Source organism: Andrena cerasifolii, chromosome 1 (assembly GCF_050908995.1).
Source record: "Andrena cerasifolii isolate SP2316 chromosome 1, iyAndCera1_principal, whole genome shotgun sequence".
Taxonomy (NCBI): Eukaryota; Metazoa; Arthropoda; class Insecta; order Hymenoptera; family Andrenidae; genus Andrena; species Andrena cerasifolii.
Window position 1 is genome coordinate 22,544,429 of NC_135118.1, and position 23,742 is coordinate 22,568,170.

General features: G+C 34.9%; 6 protein-coding genes across 12 annotated transcripts in view; 3 read left to right on the forward strand and 3 right to left on the reverse strand.

Moving 5' to 3' along the window:
• Window positions 1-154: 154 nt before the first annotated feature.
• On the forward strand, window positions 155-2,353 carry Ppat-dpck (Bifunctional Phosphopantetheine adenylyltransferase - Dephospho-CoA kinase). The gene is made up of 5 exons (XM_076815606.1): window positions 155-896; window positions 992-1,335; window positions 1,406-1,660; window positions 1,742-1,924; window positions 2,045-2,353. Exons 1-5 carry the CDS (start codon window positions 305-307, stop codon window positions 2,255-2,257), a joined length of 1,587 nt encoding a protein of 528 aa, XP_076671721.1. The 5' UTR covers window positions 155-304; the 3' UTR covers window positions 2,258-2,353.
• Window positions 2,354-2,553: 200 nt separating this feature from the next.
• On the reverse strand, window positions 2,554-4,137 carry LOC143370492 (intraflagellar transport protein 22 homolog). Of its 2 annotated transcripts, XM_076815710.1 has the most exons (4): window positions 3,783-4,137; window positions 3,250-3,419; window positions 2,975-3,174; window positions 2,554-2,882 (listed from the first exon to the last, which is right to left on the reverse strand). In XM_076815710.1, the coding sequence occupies exons 1-4, from the start codon at window positions 3,819-3,821 to the stop codon at window positions 2,713-2,715; spliced, it is 579 nt and encodes a 192-aa protein (XP_076671825.1). In that variant the 5' UTR covers window positions 3,822-4,137; the 3' UTR covers window positions 2,554-2,712. The 2 variants fall into 2 exon arrangements, 1 of the variants encoding a protein (XP_076671825.1); XR_013085626.1 differs by having other exon boundaries at window positions 2,740-3,174; window positions 3,324-3,419; window positions 3,783-3,813.
• Window positions 4,138-4,280: 143 nt separating this feature from the next.
• On the reverse strand, window positions 4,281-10,817 carry LOC143370465 (uncharacterized). The gene is made up of 6 exons (XM_076815619.1): window positions 10,586-10,817; window positions 9,988-10,034; window positions 6,815-7,460; window positions 6,238-6,404; window positions 5,149-5,710; window positions 4,281-4,853 (listed from the first exon to the last, which is right to left on the reverse strand). Exons 1-6 carry the CDS (start codon window positions 10,623-10,625, stop codon window positions 4,738-4,740), a joined length of 1,578 nt encoding a protein of 525 aa, XP_076671734.1. The 5' UTR covers window positions 10,626-10,817; the 3' UTR covers window positions 4,281-4,737.
• A 401-nt stretch (window positions 10,818-11,218) lies between these two features.
• Window positions 11,219-14,027, reverse strand: LOC143370451 (uncharacterized). The gene is made up of 7 exons (XM_076815593.1): window positions 13,829-14,027; window positions 13,634-13,759; window positions 13,464-13,561; window positions 13,159-13,330; window positions 12,823-13,076; window positions 12,201-12,741; window positions 11,219-12,048 (listed from the first exon to the last, which is right to left on the reverse strand). Exons 1-7 carry the CDS (start codon window positions 13,890-13,892, stop codon window positions 11,606-11,608), a joined length of 1,698 nt encoding a protein of 565 aa, XP_076671708.1. The 5' UTR covers window positions 13,893-14,027; the 3' UTR covers window positions 11,219-11,605.
• Window positions 14,028-14,431: 404 nt separating this feature from the next.
• LOC143370415 (uncharacterized) lies at window positions 14,432-19,482 on the forward strand. Of its 5 annotated transcripts, none has more exons than XM_076815514.1 (8): window positions 14,592-14,668; window positions 14,725-14,773; window positions 14,884-15,096; window positions 15,186-15,359; window positions 15,448-15,649; window positions 15,727-15,922; window positions 16,009-16,094; window positions 16,165-19,482. In XM_076815514.1, exons 3-8 carry the CDS (start codon window positions 14,910-14,912, stop codon window positions 19,085-19,087), a joined length of 3,768 nt encoding a protein of 1,255 aa, XP_076671629.1. In that variant the 5' UTR covers window positions 14,592-14,668; window positions 14,725-14,773; window positions 14,884-14,909; the 3' UTR covers window positions 19,088-19,482. The 5 variants fall into 5 exon arrangements, with proteins under 5 accessions (XP_076671637.1, XP_076671629.1, XP_076671647.1 ...); XM_076815532.1 differs by having other exon boundaries at window positions 14,610-14,645; window positions 14,702-14,773; XM_076815541.1 differs by having other exon boundaries at window positions 14,636-14,668; window positions 14,725-14,789.
• A 485-nt stretch (window positions 19,483-19,967) lies between these two features.
• Window positions 19,968-23,742, forward strand: part of LOC143370493 (UPF0489 protein C5orf22 homolog) — a 112,757-nt gene continuing 108,982 nt past the window's right edge. The window contains exons 1-4 of one of the 2 annotated variants that reach the window (XM_076815730.1): window positions 19,968-20,232; window positions 20,457-20,602; window positions 22,151-22,300; window positions 22,720-22,931. In XM_076815730.1, coding sequence (XP_076671845.1) covers window positions 20,170-20,232; window positions 20,457-20,602; window positions 22,151-22,300; window positions 22,720-22,747 — 387 coding nt within the window. In that variant the 5' untranslated portion in view covers window positions 19,968-20,169 and the 3' untranslated portion in view covers window positions 22,748-22,931. Of the gene's footprint in view, window positions 20,233-20,456; window positions 20,603-22,150; window positions 22,301-22,719; window positions 22,932-23,742 lie in introns of those variants that run through there. The other variant, XM_076815737.1, reaches the window with a different exon arrangement.

The following is a 23,742-nucleotide window of genomic DNA, read 5'->3' on the forward strand; positions in this document are numbered from 1 at the left end:
TTGCTTTACAAAATTTAAACCAAAGTAATGATTTTTATAATATAGTATGTGACGTTTCGTTATGTCATTGCGTGATGCGTTATGTTGAAGCGCGTCATCAAATGTTGAGCGAAAACGTTGAATGCGTGGAGAACTGCCGGCACTGATAAGAATTAATATTCACTCTTTAAATATTAATTATGTAATGCGGCGCGTAACCGATTTGCGAAAACATCGTTGCAAGTATAATGCACAGTGCGAGTAGTTCGACGAAAGTATCGTTGAAAGGAGAGGTTAAACGTTAAAAGCTCTATTTGTATTTAGAATGGCAAACACCGGTTTGTTAGTTTTGACAAATCCGGCGAAGGTGATAAAATTATTACCAATTATCAAGAAGCACGTATTAAAAACTTTGTATATCCAATATTTTCCGGAAAAGAATATTTTTATATCCGGAAATTACACGGTTTCGAGTTCTCAACGCAGAGCAACGCGTTATGCTCAAACCATTTCTAATATTTACACGGACACTTGCGCGATATCCGCACGACTCGATATCCGAGTTTTACTTACAAATATAAAGAATCCCCATCTATCGATAATAAATACAAAGAAGCCCGTGGAGGTAGTAATTTTTGATCAAATCTATAGTAAAAAGGAGGCTGATACATTCATACAGGATTATCTAGCTAATACTTCTATGGGCTGTAGTTTTGTTACCTTCAACGATGATCAGAGAGGAGAAAAGGCGAACAATGCGATCTCTCGTGTTGAGGAGGGAGATACTTACAAAAGCGTAGTACTAGGTGGCACGTTCGATCGTATACATAATGCTCATAAAATATTTCTAAGCGAAGCTGTGTTGCATTGCACGAGCAAAGTTACAGTTGGAGTTACCGAGACAGATATGTTACGTGGTAAGATTTCTGAATGTAATGGTGCTGCAAAAAATTTAGTTTATATACGAGCTACTAATAATTGTTTTACCTAAACTAATCAATTAAATTTATAGGAAAATTATTATGGGAACTGATAGAACCGTGCCATAAAAGGATTCTAAATATTAAAGACTTTTTAGAAGACGTAGATTCAACATTAATATACGATGTCGTTGCGATAAACGATATGTATGGCCCAACTAAGGATGATCCAACGTTTGAAATGATAGTAGTCAGCGAGGAAACAAAACGAGGTGGTGAAAAAGTGAATGAAATGCGCGAACGGAACGGTCTAAATAAATTAGACATTCATGTTGTAAAGATAGTAGAGGAAGAGGATTGCAAAGAACACGAAGAAAATAAAATCAGTTCTAGTAATAATAGAATACGTCTATTGGGAACACAACTTCGAGCACCTGTACGCATGAACTACGTAGACCTAATCTAAATATGTACTGCATTAAACATTATCAATTTTTTTTGTTCAGAGGATAGGAAACAAACCTTTGAAACCTTATATTATTGGTTTAACCGGAGGTATAGCAAGTGGGAAATCAACAGTAGCTGACAAATTGGAAAAATTGGGTGCTGGTCTCGTAAACTGTGATAAAATAGCCCACGAGTTGTATCTTCCCCATAATAGTTGTTACGATGCAATACTTGATCATTTTGGGCCCACTATCTTGAGATCAGATGGATTTATTGATAGAAAAGCACTTGGGAATATTGTATTCAATGATACAGTAAGCTTATGTAGTTTTATATTGTTTATGTTTGTGCCTTCTTACCGTTCTTTAGTCATTCAGGAACAAACTTCCTTCTAGGCACAGTTAGAAAAATTAAATAAACTTGTTTGGCCTATAATATTAGAAGAGGCGACCAAGCAAATAAACGACTATCATAGAAAAGGATTTGATATAATTGTGATGGAGGCAGCTGTCTTAATTCAAGCCCACTGGCAAGATGTGTGCCATGAAATTTGGACCTGCATCATACCACAAGAAGAGGTCAGCCTTTGCTTCATTAAACGAAGCTGTAATACTCTATGGGGAAACACTCTCTTCCAGTCCAATGTAACATTCATTTCAGCGTAGTATGATGTGCAATTATCTTTGTATAATTTGTAGGCCATAAAGAGAGTGGTAGAGAGAAACGGATTAACTGAAGCTGAGGCAAAATTAAGAATTCAAGTTCAACCAAGCAATATGGAGCAAATTAACCAAGCTAATGTTGTTATATGCAGTTTCTGGAGTCATCATATTACTCAGGAACAAGTACAAAGTGCGTGGGACGAATTAATGGCATTCTTGCGCGAAGAAGCGAAAAGCCAACATACATAGCGTTAATATTGATCAGAATTTTTATAAGGGATTTATGAAAACTTTATAATGAATATTGGTTTTTATTAAGAATGTAACATTGTACAATCACGCAGTGTTACCAGCAGCATTTAAGTGAAACATGATTTTGATAATATTTTTTAAATATTTTAATCTATTCATTCAACTGATTCGTTTGTACGTAATACAAATTATTCGTTTATGCTTTTTGTTAAGTATAAATTTTTAACAAGTAATTTCTGTGTAGTAAAAGATGTTACACCGTGTATAAGGGAACTGTAAACAAAATTACTAGGTGGTATAGCTATTATATTGTGGAATAATTACGTGATTTTATATATCGTATATGGTGTACATATAAGTTTGTTACATATATGAAATAAAAAGTATTTGTAAAAAACAGCGATTATTTTCAATGAAATGTAAATTTTTCCAAATTCCACCACCTTGCCATATTACTTGACAAATAATATGTTCTCGTTGAAATTATTTTTCGCTTCGCGATCTGTGTAATTATACATTTTAGTAACTATTGTACTTATAAACGACGAAAAATCAGCTTTAAGTTTATTTCCACCGCTTTCTATGTTACACCTTACATGAGATACTTTCACAAATGTCGACGCTATATTTATAAAAGTATAAGTACGTATTATTTAAAATACGAAAGTTAAATAATATTCAGAATCTTCGATGTAGTATATACTAAATACTTACAAATTGTTTTTGAAATTTCGGGATGCCTTTTATCAGGGTCGTAACAAAATATTACACATCTATCTGGGCCTAACTTTGTTTGACTGATGAAATAATCATATGACTGTTGGATTTCTTTTAAACAGTCATTTGACTTTTCACTGTACACAAGTATGACACCATGCAAATCCTTTCTTATAGCTGGCCAGCAATTTTCAAATCTAAAACATTCGCATGTTATTCACGATACATGTACTTGCTTTTGTTTTTAAACAAATCAAGTTTGGTATATATACTTATGATCCCCACTACAGTCCCATAATTCAATGTCTTTCGTTACTCGTTTATCATTTATGTCTATATTTTGTACCTCAAATTCTAATATTCGAACACCTTGAGTCGGGCGATAGTCGTAAGGTATTTCTGTAGCATCGGCAAGAAAATTCGATATCGTCGTTTTACCACTCTAAAAATTGCTTCTTTATAACGCCATTTATATTTTATGGGATTAGTAATAAACACTATAAGCTAATATTTAGTAGATTATTTCTACAGTTTTACATGCAACGAAGAAAATAAACATATAAAGCTTATACTTAAAGGATATTGTGTTAACTAGAGCTGTTACTTTTTGACCCGTCGGGTACCCGGCTACCCGAAACAACGTCAAGCAATTGCATGTTTTATTGCCTGCGGTATTGTTTGATGTTAGCTAAAAATGATCGAACAATACCACACTCAATGGCTTGAAGTTGTTCCGAGTACCCAACGGGTCAAAAAGTAACAGCTCTAGTGTAAACCAATAAAATTTCAAATTTTGGAACATTACCCTAACAGGCCCTACGACTATTATCTTTAACGGTTGCATGTTCTCACAGTACTTCAGCTTTATACGAATGTTTCACTCCAAACTTGAATGTTTGGAAAATTGTTACCATATCAACCAGTCAGTTACCCACTTCTACCTGCTTTGTAGAGTAAGATCATTATAATGCGAACACTGTGTGGAAATGTAACGACTACCAAATATCATTAACATTTTAATAATTGCAACTAATTATTTATGAATTAACTGGATGTATAGATATACATATAACAAAGGCAATAGTACACACTATATAAAAAAGTATACTGTTTTACCAGTACGAATGAGTTTTCTAAAAACGGATAATTCTATTGACGTCCAATATTGAATTATATTTTTATTGATAATTTAATCTATTTACAGTAGCTTACTATCAATGTATCTTCAGACAGGATCTATTTAAAACTACGCAGAAAGAGTAGTGATAATTAATGATGAAATAATTGCACAATGGATCCGGTGTACGATGATCAATTCTAAGGTGTTCATTTATTGTAAATACAAATTAAATACATATATAAAAAGATGCAATCCATTCGATAAAAGAAATACAGCGACCATTCTGATACAATCTGTCATTGTATTCACAAGAAAGTCTCTAATTGATTTATAACATCGAATTGATTGGAAAGAATACTTTTGTAAATCTTTCGCAATGTGCTAGACATTTGAATATTATACAACATCATGTATATTTACATGATTTCTATACAGTTATGAATATAAGTTGAAAAATTCTTACATCGTTAATATTATTGCAGGCTGCTTAATTTGTAGAATTGTTTTTTTTGCAACACTAAAATGATCAATCGAATGATTAAGTGATAAACTAAACTGATCAAATTGAAATGAATAATGATGTTATAATGTTGTAATTCACAGATTACAAACATTAATGACATTCATAGTTTAATACTTTTTAAGCTATTGGTTGATCCTGGACCGCAGCTGTAGTTTCATCTGGATAAGTCAAACCATAGAGGGCTAGAAGTGCACATTTTGCTGCTATTTTCTTGGCATCCTTCTTATTTTTTGCTGTAACATATACATAAATTTAATAACATATTAAATACTTATTGTTTTCTTCGTATGTCATTTTCACGATATTTTCTGAATGATTTCTGATGCATTTAAATTTGCGAAAAATTCCTTAAACGTTATCGTGCATTTTGGTGAAGCGAAGCTGGGAGCCGCGGAAATTAGACCGAACCGCAGCGACAATTAAGTAATTATTATTAATTTCTTCAATTCGCTTCGCCGCGCTTCGCCAAATTACGCGACGGCCTTAATTAGGAATCAGTATACATAGAAGAAATGTGTGGTGCGTTACCTGTTCCTGTATATTTAATCCCATCGATGACTGCAGCAAGAGTAAACATTGTGTTTGGTGGATTACCCACACGATTCAGTTCTACGTATGTCAAGCCTGGTCTCATTTGATTCAATAACATTACGGGATGTATGTTTGTAGCATTTGGAGGAAGTTCCTTTTGGACTGGAGTTTTCGGAACTAGAGTTACCTCCCTTTTAATTCCTTTAACTGGCGAAGGTAATCCTGGTCTTGGGACTGGAACTGATGTTCCTTGATTGTGCCATTCAAGGAATAGTTTATACAATGCAAAGCTGGCCAGAGAACTCCATGGAATTTCGTCAGTTTCGTCAGTAGTAGTATCCATCGGTGTTCCACCTTCTTCGTTAATCTCGTCCTTCTGCATGTTTACTGGCTCTACGGCCGGATTTATCACTTGCCCATCTGTTTCAGCATCAATACGTGCTTTCATAGATGCTGTTGTCATTTTCTCAAGTAATAAGGCCTTCAATGCATTCTCAGCAGCATTTTGTCGAGCAAGCGGTTTCGACAATCCTTGTCCAACGAAGGTTTTACCATCGAGCTGTTTTTATTCATAATATATGAATAATTTAGTAATAATTACATTTACATTATGTTTAAATAATAACAATATCCAGTTTATGTAAATAGGATATAAGGGGTCGTCCTTAAATTACATAAGGCTTTTTTGGGGGGGGTCGCGAATTTCTTACGTTTTCTTACGGGAGGGGGAGTCAGGTAGCGTCTTACGTAATATTTTTTAATCTAATTTTCAATAAATACAAATTCTATCATTAATGTTCCAGAAAAGTAGTTTTAGTTTAAATTTCCCGAAGCCGAGTTAAATGAATTATATAAACCTATAAAAGAATTTTAATAACTGAAAAAATTAAATGCAAAAAATATTACGTAAGAAGGGGGTTGCAATATCAAATCTTACGAATTCTTATACTGGGGGAGGGAGGGGGTAAGAAATCGCCAAAATTACCCTTACGTAATTTAAGGACGGCCCCTAATTTAAATAATGTAAAAAATTTTAAAACATTAGTAATACTTTTGGTACACAAATAAATGCATTATTTTAAATACCTCTGCATGAACGAGGTAAAGAGAGTTCTGTATTCCTTGAGTTTCAGGAAATGTGAATTGTACTCCAGCTTTCATTTCGTTTAATACCATGATCGCATTCTTTGGTTGTAATGTCTTCCTCAAACGTTGATTCAAGCGAAGTCGCTTTAGTCTCTTATTCACCTTGACTAAACCAATAAATTTTGTTTAATTTACAGTATTACGGAGTAATCTATCAATTATATTTTATATTGATATCAGTAGGTATATTTTCACAATTATTAAAAATGCCACAGCTCAACAGCAAGTTACTGGAGCACATGGAGTTATCTTAATTTTCAAATTTGCGCAGTGAATTATCATCATTATCTCATACTAATCATTAATCAATTCTTCTAAAACCAATGAGTATGTACAATATGAAATAATTGTTATTTTCAATAATTATGTTAAACATATACAACGTTCTTCAAGTAGAATTAATGCAATGTGAAAATAAATGGGTCTTCTTTTCAAGGGAACTTTTAATCTTATTAGTTTTAAGGAAATGTGAGAATATTATATAATCAACAATGAACTAATTATTGGAGGTACTTACATCCAGGTACTTTGCGTCTCCACTTTGGTTGCTGTTCTTGCATTTCGGCATCAGCTTTCTCAGGCATTTCAGAGTCATTCATTTCGTCATTGATCACTTCGACAGCATTATTACTTATTGCAGGTGTAGGATTAGAATTAGCTATCTGAGGAGGCGCTGGAGTAGGAGCTGGTGTTGGAGGAGGCGGGACAGGGTTACTTTGCACAGTTATTGCAGATTGTTGTTGCTGAGCATGAGAGGTTTGTTTCAGAATTGGCTTCAGTCGTTGGGGTTGAGGCTGAAGCTGAGGCTGAGGTTGAGATTGTGGTTGTGGCTGTGGTGGAGGCTGAGATTGCGACTGAGAAACAGGTTGCGGTTGAGATGGAGGCTGAGATTGAATCTGGGGGGAGTTTGTCATAGGTTGTTGTGCTTGCTTAATTTGTGCCTGCGGTGGCTGGGGTTGCTGCTGCTGCTGCTGCTGCTGTTGCTGTTGCGGCTGTTGAGGTTTCCCTTGCTGCATGTTTCTTGGTGCAATTTGTTGCATTTGTGGTGACTGTTGCGGTTGTTGCTTGAAGGATTGCGAATTCGGTGCATTTCCCTGTTTGTAATTGCCCAGTTGGTTAGAAGGGGGTTGCGAACCTTGGAAGCCTCCTTGTTGCTGGTTGTACTGTAAAAACAGGGTGGGTCGCCGCTACACAAGGAACCTCTACGGTTGTGCTATCCCACCAAGGTCTAGCATCGTATTATGCACTCAGAAGCAGTCTAATGCTACCCCCATAACTGATACCTGTCAAACTATATTCATGGCCGATATTTTTTTTATATATAACTGAGCCGAGTTTACACGCAATTAAAAGTGTTAAATTACACACACAAGTAGTACGAAAAATTATTAATTACAAATCAGAGTTTCAAATCTATGTTACGATCAAAATATATACGCAAATAATTTTTACATATTTGCAAAGACAAAAAAGTTTCAATCAAAGTTATACATAAAGTTAATGGAGTAAAGTAATTAAAACTACTTTGTACTTCGTAATTGTTCAATGTCAAGGTGAAACTTGAAAAATTGAAATGAATTTGTTTCTCTCATATTTGGCAAACAGCAAAGCGTAGATAGTTGGTATTCCAAACATTATAGTAATGTACTCTATTTAAACATCAGGTCAGTATGTTTTCAAAAATATGGCCTGTGGCAGGCTATGCTATGTGGGTAACTGACGAACTAGTCCCTGGCTGAATAGACCTCCTCGGTATTGTTGTATAGCTACTAGTTCCTGCATTGCAGGGGAAGGGAAAGTAGGGACCACTAATTAGTACATGCAAATGGATGAAAAATTGGAAACAACAAATGGAACAACTACACAGTTTGATCATGAGAAATACAGAATATCGTAAAGAATCTTTCCCTTTCACGAACATAAATTTAATACAGTTCATCAAGAAAACCTTAATATGCTTATAATTCTTAGCTATACTTATCACTTGCAACGAAGCCCCATTATGTTATCAAGGAGAAATGTTCAAAAATATTCATTGCTATTCTCATAACTATAGAAAGTATCTACAAAGATGTTGAATTACAATAATTAGAGTCGAGGTCAGATAATTTATAACTCTTTCAAAGGAGGGCTCTTTTATAGATGCTTTTACATGTAGATCGCTCAAAAGAAATATACTTTTGCCCTCGCGTGTTCTGCTATTCATTATTCACCATTAACTTTACATTAGGGCTGGGGCTATTCGAATAATTTAATATTCAAATATTTTACAACTATACTGATGTATTCGAATAGTATGGTGTGAAGTGGGTCAAAATTAGCTTACAAGATTTCACTCTGACAAATGAACCTAAAGAACTTGATTTATAATTCATACCATACTATTCGAGTACTTAAGTATTTGAATACTTAGATATTCGAATTATATTCGCCAAATAATTGAGCAACTGAAGTATTCGAATACCGAAAAACTCGACAAATAGTCCCAGCCCTACTTTACATATCTTTTTAAAGTCATTCTAGAAATTTGCAAAAACTGTACAATAATATGTAAAGTCTTTAAACGATACAATATGTCTTTAGAATATTTCATTTACAAAAGTCAAATGATAATAAAATAAATTGGAGAATATAAAAAATATTAGAGTATAGTAAAAGAGTTGACAATTAATAAGCGTATCGCATTATTTTTATCTTAGGAATTACTCTATTGCAGAGCATCATATTCTCTCTACAACTCTTTATGTATGCATTTATCTTATATACGATAAGAAGTGAATAATATAATGATAATAAATGATTACTAACACCTCGTTGATGTATGTATGCATATACATATGCTTATGTGTACGAAACACTTTGTAATAGATTTCTGGTATACATACCAAACGATATTGTAGTATAAGAGTAAAACCTTAATGTACATACTTTGGTATACGTACGAGAATATTATCAAAAAATGCTTCCACTATCTGCACTTGTATACTGGAATTCTTTTCTATATAGGTACATTCATAGAACATATATTCTATGGAAAAAAGGATTAATTACACAAGTATTGTCTTAAAACTATTGGCATAAAAAATATTCCAAAGTATTTCTATATTTTCGAAAGATCTTTATGAACTCGACCCTTCGCATTACAAGATCTTGCCATATCGTGCATAGAAGTATAAGTAAATTCATATGTTGGGTCTACTATTGTGCATAAGTCCAGGGATTTAATCCTTTTTCCTACTTGTCTGGTAAAAACATATAATTAAAGTAATTGGATTCTATTTATACGATACGGTTGTAGTAGTCTTCAAAAATCAATGAATAGTATAGACATTCGAAATGAAGTGTCTATTTCAGATCAGCGTTAGGTATACATTAGAAAAAGATGTTTAATTATTCAATGGTATATTCGTATACCTTACGGGTGATAAATAATAACAAATTTACTATGTAAAAAACAAATTTTATGAGCACACACTCTTGGTATGAAAATTTCTGTGTTTGATATTGGAGCCACCCAAAATGATTTTATAAATTGTAAAATAAGAACTACCGAGTACTTGAGCGTTTTAAATCTATATACAGCTACAATAATTACTCGTATAAAGCTACGATTATGTTTCCAAATTTTTTTAGATTTTCTCTTATGAAATATTATTGCATTAAAATAATTGTTAAGGCAGAAAAACTTACGGTGTTTTGCCCCTGGTATCCTACATTTGGATTATTTTGGTTTCTCACTGTAAATGTAATTTAAATAAACGTTAACACCAGGTAATACAGAATATAAAAGCGGTAAGGCTAATAAATACATTATGAGGATGTATTGATATATTCAATGGCATTTTATGTAAAAATGATATTTTAAAACGCATTATAGTGAGCACAAATATTATTTATAAAAGTAATGAAAAGGAAGCATAAGTATATATATATATATGTATATATATCCTTTATATATATGTATATATAAAGAAAAAACTGTAAAAGAATAAAGGTAATTAGAAAATTATTCCAAACTACGCTGTTCGCAACGTTTCGCGAAATTGTTTCCTTCTCGGCTGAGATATTTAAAAAAAAAGCGACGGAAAATTGTGTCAAAATAAGCTGCATCCGAGGACGCCATTCCCACAAACCGGTATATATGATATTGATTTTTGTTCTATTGGAGCTATTTACATACCAGTAACTATTAAATCATAATATGTGTATATTGTTTGTGAAATAAGATATTACGATACGATATACAACGTGTTATAGCGTCCCCATAAAAGAATATGGAGTATCTCACCGTTGGCATAGCCTTGACTCTGTCTGCTTCTCGTATACATGTTGGCCGTTAACACTTCGTTAGATCACTGAGGATACAATTAACTGCAGAATACTAAGGTACATAAACTACCTTTTTATATTACACTCAACTTCGGAATACAGAGCGTGGCTAACGTATGCGAAGTGCGGATGCAAGGGAGGTACACGGCGCTGCACGACGAGAAACGGCTTACTTTCTCGTTACAGAGAAGAAGGAAATGACGTTGTTTACCGTTGTCGGAAGTGGAGAGTCTACCATATTGGTCATCAAGCGCATGCTTTAATCTTTAATGATTACATATTCGAATTCAAAGGTTTTAACGTGAGAACTCTTCGAATCACGATTATCCTTATTAAAGTTCTGTTAGAAAAGCAAATAAACGAAAGTAAAAAATTTCACGTTATTCTGCTTACAGATTGTATTCGAAAAATGATATCCCGTAGTTTAAATAAAATACAATGATTTTAGAATTATACCATTACAAACGAAACTATTATTATCTTGGTGCTGAAAAAATCAGAGGAACATTTTTAATAACAAATATTTTCAACAAGTACAGATAATTAATGAATTAACGCGGGAAATAAATATACAAAATGTAGGATTAATGAAAATGTCAATTCTTTTAGGATGGTTATTACGAGTATACAGTATAATATTTGAAAGAAAGTTATTTTAAGCAATAACCTGTGTCACTATTACGACAAAAATTTAACGCGTAAACAACTTTTGATGGTCAATAGTGAAAGTTAATTGTTAATAAGTACAATATTAATATCTACAATAAACGTAGAATGTAACAACTTGTAGTTTCTTATTTTTATAAAAATACAATTTATATAAGTCTATATATAAATAAAAGTATATAAAGTTCGAGCTGTGGGATTTTGAATGAAGGAGTTTTAAGTTATTTGATCATAGCAATAATAGTAGTAGCATATTTTACAGTTTTTAATTATTCTCTATCTTAATAAAATTGTGTTACAGTATGTAATAAATTTAAAGCAACCCTTCCATTTCCTGCATGAACTGCATGTACGCATCATCTTTAGTTTTAGGTTGAGTTGTTCGTAACGGTTGTGCCTCTGGTATTCTTTCTGCAAGCCTAGACAGAGTGCTCGGTTTCTTCTTGTCATCTCTCTTCACACGAAGAGAGGTGGGCAAGAATCTTGTAACATCGGCAGCCAAATTTCTAATTTGCGGTTTCGCTTCAATAGTCGTGGTGCTTTTCCCATCTTTATCTTTCCTATTAATTAATTGCGGGGCAGCGGAGAGTACATTAGGTGTCTTGGGTTGCGACCCTGTCCCAGGCTGTGCCTGCATTTGCGGATTTCCTATATTCGTCATATTCGATAGATTTGGCATTTGCATTTGCGGAGGAGGCATTCTAGGCATACTCGGTGGTCCAGGTCTTAACATTCTTGGCATCCCTGGTGGCGGACCTAAACAGTGATTAAAATTTTTCTAATACTATGTTAAGCCTTCTTCCTGAAACTTATTTTTTTTTTTTAGAGTAACTACGAGGATCAATACTTTTTTTCGATGAAACTGTTTGCTTCCAATTTAACATAGAATTTTATTGAAATATCCTTACCAGGAGGCAATCGAAGCCCGATACGAGGCGGAGGTGGTGGAGGCATTCTTAAATGTAACGGTGGTGGTGGCGGTCTGTACATTAAAGGATGAGGTGGCATCCCCATAGGAGGCATTGTATGAGGTTGTGTATGCTGAGAATGAGAATGCGAAGATGCATGTTGATTGTGATTTGATGAGTGGTCTGATGCCCCTGGGGGTTCCACTTCTTCCTCTTCCGTTCTATTGTTATTAGATTTATTATTTGATTTTGAATTAGATTCATTCTCTGCCTCGAGCAACGATAATCGATTATTTAAGTCTTGGGCTCGCTCGGTTTCTCGTTTCTTATGGACGACTTCCATTTCACGCATAAACTGATCAATATCTTGGCCCGCCATAGCCAACATTTTCTGCTGCAGAGTAGTTGGCTTTACTTTCGACATGTCTCTTTCCTTCTCCTTCTCCTTATCTGTGTCTTTCTCTTTACTGTCTGATTCCTGCTTGTCTTCCTTATCATCTGCAAACCGGATTGTCCTCGATTTCGGCAGTGATTCTTTAATCTGCATTCAAATCGTAGGATTACTCAGTAACATACATTTAAAAGAAACATATAATAAGAACGATTATAGGTAATTACACACCTTGTCAGGCACATCTTCGTCATCGCTTGATAAATCTGGAGGTGGGTAAGGTGGTACACCAGGTGGTTCTTTATTTGGTGCTAACGTAGGTACAGAGGCAGAGTTTGCATATGCACTTGTTTTTTTCAAGATACTCGGTGGTATGGGTATGTTCATAAGTGGATGGTGTTGTGGTATATAGTGTGGATGAGAGGGATACATGTGCGATGGCGGTTGTGGCATATCAGGTAGGGGTATTTGTGACGTTAAGGAACCTGAAAAAGTATTTCTTTACATGAGGCAAACAAAAGAAATTCACTTTGTCGTAACTAACGATATTGAACAATCGAAATGTACCTGAATACATTCGCGATATGTCGTTACCAGCCGAAGGTAAAGGAATTTCATCAACTTGTACTTGCTGGGCATGTCTGACAGCTTCGAAATAGGAAACTAGATCTATCCTTCTGCGTTCGTATTGTATGAGCTGTTCTTTCAACTCGGCCCATTTTTCTTGATCGTCTTTCGCCTATTGATAGAAAAAGAGCAAAAGCTGTCAAATATATAATAGCGTATATAATATTTATCTACAACTCCAGTTTATTAATCTTACCGATAACTTTCGAAGGGAAATTTACATTCAATACGTTCAAAATACTTACATACATTTTTAATACACGATCTAGGGTCTCCTTTAGCTTTTTCCTTTTATCTTTTAATACTTTCTCGTTAAGAGGTGGTGGCTGCATGACATTATACTCTAAAAATTAAGCATGTATTACATAATGCTAATCGTACGGATCGCTCGAAGAGTAATAAATTTTGTGCAAACCCATTTGATCTATTTTCTCCATCTCTTCGATAATTTGAGCAGGATCTTTCCCTTTCAAAACAGCTGCACGTACTAATTGCCTCTGCTTCTTATTTTTCTTTAATTCTTTCTTTCGCGCCTCTTTACCTGTAATAAATCTGTCAGTGATAAATAACTGAAAGACACAGAGATTATTTGGTTATGTTATTTACTAACGTGCTTGATCAGTGGGATTCATGTATTTCCCACTTTTTGTGGTATTTATCGAGCGGCGACCCATCTTTTCTTTCTTAAATTGACGTTACGCTATTTAAAATGTATCTTTACACTGTATTTTCAGAAATATTCTGTCATAGCAATCATTATTTACATTCGTCGCGATTATAGATTCGCCATTAATGCGTGGTATCTAGTACAGCGTGCTACATCGAAATATGTGCCATCATATCATATCATTCTTTACAGTTGCAGGTTTATATACGACAGTTGTTCAATTAAAGTGAATGGATTGGACAATAGATTAAATTGAGCAACGAATAAGAGACTGCAAAAGTTATTTTGATAATATAGAGATTATAAAAATTCGTAAAAAGAGAAAGTAGAGCACTGAAGAGGTGAGTATGCGCATCCGCCATATTGGGTCCTCTAGAGAGAGCCGATTATTGAGTACCCGCCCTATTTGGTATTGTCAGATTCACTTTATAAACAAAATATGCGTTATTGATATTGACGTATAGTAGCACGACACATTATTAGAATATTTTGAATTTGACAATACTAAAAAAGGCGGGTGCTCAATAATCTTCTTTCTCCAGAGGACCCAATATGGCGGATGCGCATACTCACCTGTTTACTGTTTAGTGCTCTAGAAAAAGCCGGCTCGCGAATAACTCATATATTATTTGTGGATACAACAAGTACGCATATGAGTATATTCTCTCGTTAATTAAGTGAGTAACTTCTCCTTGATTAATTCCGTATTAACAAAGGTGACAATATCTGCGATTATGCGAACTATTAAATAGTGAAGAAGGTCGATCGAAGCTTGACATTTATGTATAGAACCGGTCTGAACTCGTCGGTTAGCAGGTTCCTTCACATTTGAGAACGAGTATATGTTCTGTATTGTTATGAATACATACAGTAACAATAATAAACAACGTTTGTACCTTATAGAGTAACTTTAGTAATATTAATAATTGCGTTATTAATACTGCCTACTTTGACAGTGGAATTGAATTTCAAGTAATGTTTCTAAAACTCTGTTACAGGAATATAAAATTATTTTTAACGGATAATGTCGCATATTACTGCGCATGATATACACAAGAAACCACGTACGAGAGATATTAAAATACAGGAAGATGTCACGTTCTTCCAAATGGGTTTTTCTCAAAAGATATTGGACGGATTATCTGTTTGCGCGTTTCAAAGACCTTCTCCAATACAGTTAAAGGCTATTCCATTAGGACGATGTGGATTCGGTATACAAAGTTTTAATTTTATATTTATATTTAACATAGCATAATTATATTTAATAGCTTCAGCTTCTAAGCTTTTGTGTCGATTACAGATCTGATAATGCGTGCAAAGTCAGGGACTGGTAAAACCTTAGTATTTTCTATAATAGCGCTTGAAATGATTGATATACAAGTATCGTCTACTCAAGTGTTAATATTAGCGCCTACTAGAGAGATCGCTGTACAAATTTCACAAGTTTGTGCGTCGGTGGGTTGCGAAATGAAAGGTGAATTTCTCTTAAATATCTGATAAGGCAGTTTTCTTTTAAAAATGGCTATAGTCCTGTTGTAAATAAAATAATTCTATTCTTGTAGGTTTAAAAGTCGAAGTATTTATAGGAGGAATGGCCATAGACAGTGACAAAAAGAAGGTAAATGGTTGCCACATAGCTGTCGGTGCTCCGGGTAGAATTAAACACTTAATTGATAAAGGATTTTTAAAAGTTGAAAATGTCAGGTTATTTGTACTCGACGAAGCAGATAAATTAATGGAAACTAGCTTCCAGAAAGATATTAAGTTGGTATATCAATGCTATTATATTATTATATTGAGATTATGATCGATATAAACTCATGACGCATTCAAATTTTCAGTTATATCTTCTCAAAGTTGCCATTTAATAAACAAGTTATAGCGTCGAGCGCAACATATCCGGGTGATTTGGAAACATTCTTACAAACGTATATGTGTTCTCCAGTTTTAACATCACCGGACGATGATGGGCCAGTTCTTATTGGACTCCAACAGTTCGTAACGGTAGTCCCTTCTCATCCAAATGCCATGAGACAGGTCCGACTTAATGTTCACGTATCATTCGACATGTTTATGTACACAATTTTCCATCGCACACTTTTGATATATATCTTACATTTCAGGTCCAAATAAAAGTAGACGAACTAATAAAAATATTGAACGAAATTCCATTCAAACAAAGCCTGGTCTTTTCAAATTATCAGACAAGGTAAATGTATTTACAGTTGCTGGCGTATAATATTTGTATTGAAAGTAAACATGTTTCTTCGAAATTACAGGGCTGAGTCTGTATGCAACAAAATTAATTCGAAGGGTTTGCTAGCTGTCTATATTACTGGAAATCAAAACATGGTAAAAAGACTGAAGGCAATCGACGAATTAAAAAGTTTCAAATGTAGAATAATGCTGACAACTGATTTAACTGCAAGAGGTATAGATGCAGACAACGTGAATTTAGTTGTGAATCTTGATTTACCTATAGATGCAGCAACGTATTTACATAGAATTGGAAGAGCTGGACGTTATGGCTCTTATGGCATCTCTATAACAATAATTGCGGAAAACGAGATTGAAATGTTCAAACAATTATTAGCTTCTATTGGTGGCTCAAATTTTTATGTATTGAAGCTTCCTTCAGATTATCCTAAAGATATTTGGGCTACTCCCACTACACAATTTGAGAAAATTTATGCGAAGTCGAATGACACAAATGGAAGCCAGCTTGAAGTCGGCACAGCTATTAGAGCTGAAAGCGATCCTCTCGTAACAGTTGCTGATGCAGAATTAAAAAATATAAATTCAGGAAGTAATGAAGCATTAGATAGAGTAAGCGAGCAAATTACAAATATCACCCAGGTTTCTAACGTAGAAGAAGTAAAAAGCAGTATAATTAAAAATGTTGAAAATTTACGCAAGGCTCCTTCCAGTTTAAGAAAACCATTTAATTTAGGTAACAGAATCAAAGTGAATTCTTTGTTTGTGCAAAGTACTGATGCGATAGATGAATCTCAATATACCAAAGAAAAGGAAGAGACGACAGTTACAAACTCTTACAATCTAACCGGACCTAAAGTTATACACGAATTTAAATTAGACTGTTTATCAGATAATGCTTCCAATTGGGAAAAGGCTAACGCAAATGTAGTGTTCACGGTTGATTTATCAGATATCCAGCACGATGACGTATCTAACTCTACTATTGAAAATATCATTGAATATTTAAAATATAACTCGCAAAGTAGCAATGCAGAAGAAAATGTAATGTGTCATAATTGCGTAAACGTTGCTTCAGAGTCTGACAATATAGTTTCTGAGACCACTGTACTCGACGAAATAGGAAAATTAACATTGTTAGCGCCGGAAAATAATTGTGTAGATGATAGTACTGATGTAACTAGTGCCGTCACAATTTCAGATGAAACGCATGATTGCACAGATGTTTCTATTATAAAAGAATTTAATTGTTATCTCTCAGAGTGTGCAACAGATTGTAATAAATATGATGATAATGTTCTTGCAAACGATGAGGAAATTTTATTAAAACAAGCATGTGCTTGGAAGGAGAAACTTCAGTTTGAAATTAGATTATTAGATAATGCAATGGAAGCCATGAAAACGTCTGTTCAAAAATTGATATTTGAAGAACATATCAGTATGCTAAGAATATTCTACAAAATACAAAAGCAAGCTGTTATGTGCATCTTTCCAGAAATACGGAATGACGACGAAATAAACGACACCTACTTGAATTTTGGATGTACTTTACATGGGAATTTAATAGACATGTATAAAGAAATAGAAGATTTTAAAAGTCTCCATCGAAGACCTGGACAAAAGTTTGACACGTACTTCCCGTATCCTGTTCAAGAAGATTCGTATATGCCAGGCCTTATGATATCGGAGACAGACATAGAGAGTTATTGCGACGCATTGCGATATTTAAGATCGAATCCATGTCCTAGAAAGAAGTTGTTGCAAATAATAAATTTGGTTGCATTTATGAGCGAAGGAAAAAAATGTGATTTAGTAAAGAAGTTACAAGATCAAAGTGGTAAGTCATTTGACGAATTATTGTCAGTGATGCAGCATGAATTATTAGATAATGAATCGGATGATAATAAATACATGGAGCATGAAATTGATTCACCAAGCATTAACGACACTCAAGTTCAGTGTATTACTAATTCGAGTGATCAGGATTTGCATAAGGAACTTTCTGGCGTTCAAAACATAGATGATACTGCTGAAAAAGAAAACGTAACTGTAGATGATGATCAATTGGTGGAATCAAGTAACAGTACTTCCAACGATTCTAGTAGTTCAATATCAACAGAATTTATCAAAGATGATTCGTCTAAGATTCGAGAATATGAAACTTATGACGTACAAAACAATACATCAAGTACTTTTCCAAGTGAGAGTGATGACATTAAGGAACAGATATCAAACGAAGAAATACACACGAAAAGTAAATTTCATAAGCGGAAAATGAATCAGAGACAAAGACACAGCACCTATACTAAAGAAACAGGGAAAACTTATTGTAAATTTAGAACGGTTCGCACAAATAACATCTCATATAATCAAGCTACTGCATTACCTAATGATAGTGATGTATTTCAGCAGCAGTCTAAGTCAGAAATTCAACAATATTCAAAGCCTCAAACAAGTAACTATGTTAACTCGACGTTGTCAAAAAGAAAGATAAATTCATGTACAAATAATAGACAACATGTATATGATTCTCAAATGTCATACATGAATAACGAATCTGAAAGTTCTGATTCTCTTTCCGAATCTTGCGAACATGAAAATTACGTTTCACACGAATCTAGTATTGCAGCGGCAAAGTCTAACGTATCACAGAGACATCTAAATAATAAAATCGCATCAAAATCAACTAACTCTTTTAATACTGATTGCTTGCGACAGCATAGAGGAAGAAAGCAGCCTGCGCACACACAATATCATAACACCCCTTACATTCCTCAAACAGAAAATTGTGCGTATTTTCCGAGTTACTCCTTAAATTCCAATATACCCAAAGATAAGAACAATATCGACCATTCATCGAATAGAAATGTAAATGAACGTGAAATGGAAATTGAGCAGTTTTTATCGTCATTGAGAGCCGAAACTGATCGCTTACATTTAGAATTATATAAATCGCAAATGCTTCATGGTTGGATAAGAAATGATTGAAGTTGGTAGCATCGGTATGCGTTTGAAAATAAGAGCTTATAATGCGGTAGACTATACGAGTCTTGGAGCTCCTGAATTAAATTTGTCCACGATAAACTTATAATCGATCAACGGTGTATTTTGAATGACGAATAATCAGTAATAGAAGATCAGTAGTGCGTATTTGTAAAGATGCTGCGATGGAATACAACCGATGTTTTTTAACCAACTAAAGTTGTGCATACATTAATAATAGGATATGCTTAATTTCAATAAAAAATTGTGATAGCTTGTACAGAAATTGTTAATTACCTGTAAAAATAATACATTTAAAACAAGTTAGTTTCGCAAGATCTACTTGATACACGATATATGGTTACTGTATTTTATAATAAAAATTCGTACAAAACATGTTATATTGGATGATTTCTAATTTCCATATAAAATATCCAACAAACATCTTCGAATTTATGCCAGAATACTTTGTCATAAGCATACTGAACATGCGTCGAGTAATATTCCTAAAATATATCGTAATTAATTAATAGTAGTATATGCAATTTTCTTCGTAATTTAAAGCAAAAGGAAAATATCGCGTATAAGTACTTTCTTACTCCGACGAAAGCATTGGGTACAAAGTAAAATCATTCTTTCATTGCATTGAATAAATTACGAAAAATTATAATTCCGTGAACATAACATTACAACGGGACGCAAACCGATTAACATTCATGTCGCGTATAGGTACATACATGGTAAATGATTTTATTTATTAGCACGTCATACGCCGGCTGTGAGTTAGGGGGATCAGGTTTCTAAGGCGTTTCTTTGAGGGGAGCGAGACGAAAAAAAAACACCTTACGAAACTCGTCTCGTGAGAATTTGGGGTACGCGCTTGTTGTGTCCGTCCTTTATTCGCAAAATAATCGTTTGAGCAGCCCGCCTAGTATACTTCAGTCGGTGTCCACGTGCTTTCGCGTGAAGGAGTCTCTTAATCGCGTTCGCGAGTATCGTATCGTGTTAATTAGTGTACCTATCGATTTTTTTTACGCCGCGGATTACGGTCGTTCCTGATTGCACGTTCTGGGCAGCGGTAGAAAAGTATGTCGCTCTCCAGAAAATATTTTAAGAGGGTCCCGATTTACGTGGTAGAGGGGCACGACGAGGTGAGTATTTCGAATGGTCGGCGTCCTCCTACTTTGTTTACATCCTAACTTGCTCCGTTTAGTGTTTTCGTCTCTGCACGCTAGGAGCGCCGCGAGCGTTCCGACAACCGATGACGTAGAGGTCACGTGACCAAAAGCGTTGAAAAATTACAATCCAACGTCGTTTGAGTTGGCGTACGTTATAATTACGATTTTTTTTTATAAAATTTGCGTTGTTTCGTTAGGTTCTGCCGTTCATTTATCGTTGCGTCGGGTCCAAGCATCTTCCATTCGAAGGGAATACATTTGTACATTTGGATTCTCATCCTGATATGCTTATACCGAAAGGGATGCCGGCGGACATTGTGTGGGACAAAAATCAGTTGTTCAGGTAATTGCATTTCATTAAAAACATGGGGCAACTTATGTAATTCTGTTCAGAATTATTTGTTATATGTGTAATATGCAAATATATACACGTGTCGCTATGCGATCGATGCTACTTAGTTCTGTATGCTTATCAACTGCCCAGATAGCACACGACGTCTTAAGATGTCCATTTTTACGACTGTTTTTGGTCTGAATGTCTGACGACCTTTTTAAGACGTCGCTGTCAAGACATTTCTAAGACGTTTGTCTACAGATGTCTTTAAGTCGTCTTCGAGACGTCTATGCCAAGACGTCTTTTAGACGACTGTGTTAAGACGTCTGTCCGAGTAGGTGTTTAGGACGTCTCTAAGACCTCCATGCCAAGACGTTTTTTAAACGATTGCGTTTACCCAGATAGCACACGTTATCGATTAACCGTCTTTAAGAAGTCTTCAGACGTCTTGGAAGTCTGAAAGACGTGTTAAAGACGGCTTATAGACGTCCTGTGCTATCTGGGTTAGATGTCTTAAAGACGCATATATACATAAACGAGTCATGACTAAGCCGGCTCGAGATGAATAGTCGCGACCGCCAGGCGGCGACCGGGCCGAGCGCTTCTCGCAGGTGGGATACAGCAGTCATGCCTATAAGAGACCCGGGCAGATCATATACCATCATTCTCGAGTATCGGCGTTTTTTGACGAAGGAAATTTATATTTTCGATTTCGAATATGCCAAAAAATGTCTCGATCATTCGCTCTTGCAAAACGGTTCTTCTTTTTTTATGAAGAAACGAAAATATTGATCAGCATGAAAATAGACTTTCTCAAATGAGAACAAGAGCCAGCAGCAGCTAAATCTACGGAGGGCTGCTGCTTCTTTTTTCGAAATACTTAATTTCATTAAAAACAATGTATTTAATTCTAATCAAGTCCTTACGAAGACGTCTTTGATGCATCGTGAAAGTCTGAAAGGACATCTTTAAGACGTCATTACGACCATCTAAAGATATCTATAAGACGTCTTATAGACGTCTACAAGCCGTTTAAAAGACGTCTTAAAGACGTACCGTTTCCTGACAAACGATGTAAAAAAGCGTCTATAGACGTCTTTACGACAATAGCAGACGTCTTTAAGACGTCTTGAAAATCTGACACAGACGTCTTTAGGACATCGTTAAGTCGTCTGTGTGCTATCTGGGTGGTGGTACCCGGCAGTCCACCATTTTGATATCATTAAAAAAAAGTGGGAGCGATACCACTGACGACAGGTCGTACTGAATGTATGCGCATTACATATATGCTAACAAATAATAGTTTATTATTATCGTATTATCATAATGAGTAATGAATTAGTATGTTATTTTATTATTAGATAATAGTTACTTATTGGCAAATAATATAATACTATGGGATGGTAAAAGAAGTGTTCTTTCCTTTTTTGCCCTCACTTGTGTAGAAACAAGAAATATTTAATTCCGAAAATTTTCTGTTCTGTAAACAAATTTAAAATTTATATTTTTTATGGTAATGCTATTTTTAGGATGTTAATTTTCATGTTTTCGTTATAGTGAAATTAGCATAGAGAATTGGATTTTACCTGCTGCATACGCCGGACACTTGAAGCACTTGATCTGGGTGAAACCACCGTGGGCAAATCAGATGGCCGATGGCGTGACAACCTTTTCCATCGGCAAGCATAAGGACAACGGATCAATAAGGTAAGTCCGCGACGCATTATTTTATTTTCATCGCGTGTCAAATTGACCACGTAATTATAGCTGTAGCATTGAAAAACCCTCAAAGTAATAGGGGTTATTAATAGCCATCACATTTGCAGTTGTGAGTAGGTACATACGTGTTGACAATATGCAATAATCAATTACGGAGATCTTGTTGTTCCCTGTGATGAGAAATCCGATTTTATAGCCTGTTGAAATAATTTTCTGTGCTATGAAATGTTAAAATAATGGAATTTCAGTATAATTTCGTGAAATGAACAGAAAGTTGAGATCATTGTATCATTTCGCACAATTTTTATTTTACAAGCTGGAACTTAAAAATGATTGAAAATGACATTTTGCAATTGGTCTTATTATTGATATAAAAATGCAGTAACTTTGATTATTGTTGCTTATAGATTTTCTTGGTCGTGGGAGGCCAATTAGTGGATAATATATTACTGTTTAAAGTGGAAAGACTAACGGTCAACAATTTACCATTACGTAACAATTAATGAGAAATGCTTATAAGTACCCACTTGTAAAATAAATGTTAAAGTGATGATAGTCCCTTGATAGAAGGGAATTAGAGAAGCATACAAATTTTGGTTCTTAATGTTTCAACCCTTTTATGTTTCTTCCAAGACAATTTAGTAATTCAACAATTTCCTAACAGAGTCCTCTTTGGAAACATCAGTATCAGTTGATGGTTAAAAAATATTCACAACATTATCATTAAAATTATACAGCTATAGAAAGCCAAACGTATTAAATTTCTAAAGCGTAAGAATTTAGAGATTAAGCTCCCTTGCAAAGGAATGAAAAATAGCATAACGAATGCTTAACAATTAATTGCTATTTCCCCTAATTGCCTCGCACGGCTATCATCGCTCTAATAATTAGCAAGGAAAGCCAGAACACCCGAAGTATCCATGGCGAACCGTAAATTGTGTCATTGAAAGAGAGCCCGCATTATCTTCTGTAATTATAACGTGCAGTCTGCGCGTGTGGAATACGTGGTTCGCGATTCGTACGTTGCAACGAAGATAAAGGTACGGATGAACCGTGCGTTTGGCGCGAGGGTGAGGGGAGAGAATTATTTTTCACTCGCGAAAAGAGCAACGCAGTTAAGTGTCTCCTCCCGCGGCGATTAGCATACACGAGCACGCCACTTCGTGTACATTTAGGATAGCCGTAGCATAATGTTACATGTGTCCTCTGGTACCGAGACAAGCATCAGAAAATTGTCGACAGGTGGTACCAGCTTCGGTGGTACCAGGGCCCGTGCATCTTACCTCAGCCGTTGCGTGATCTCAATTTACGCGACAACTTTCACCAGGAACAAAACAATACGATTAATTGAAACATCAGCATTAATCGCGCATTAATATGCTGGGCGAGCTGTCGTTAAACCTTCAACCGTAAAGTAACTCCATCAGTTT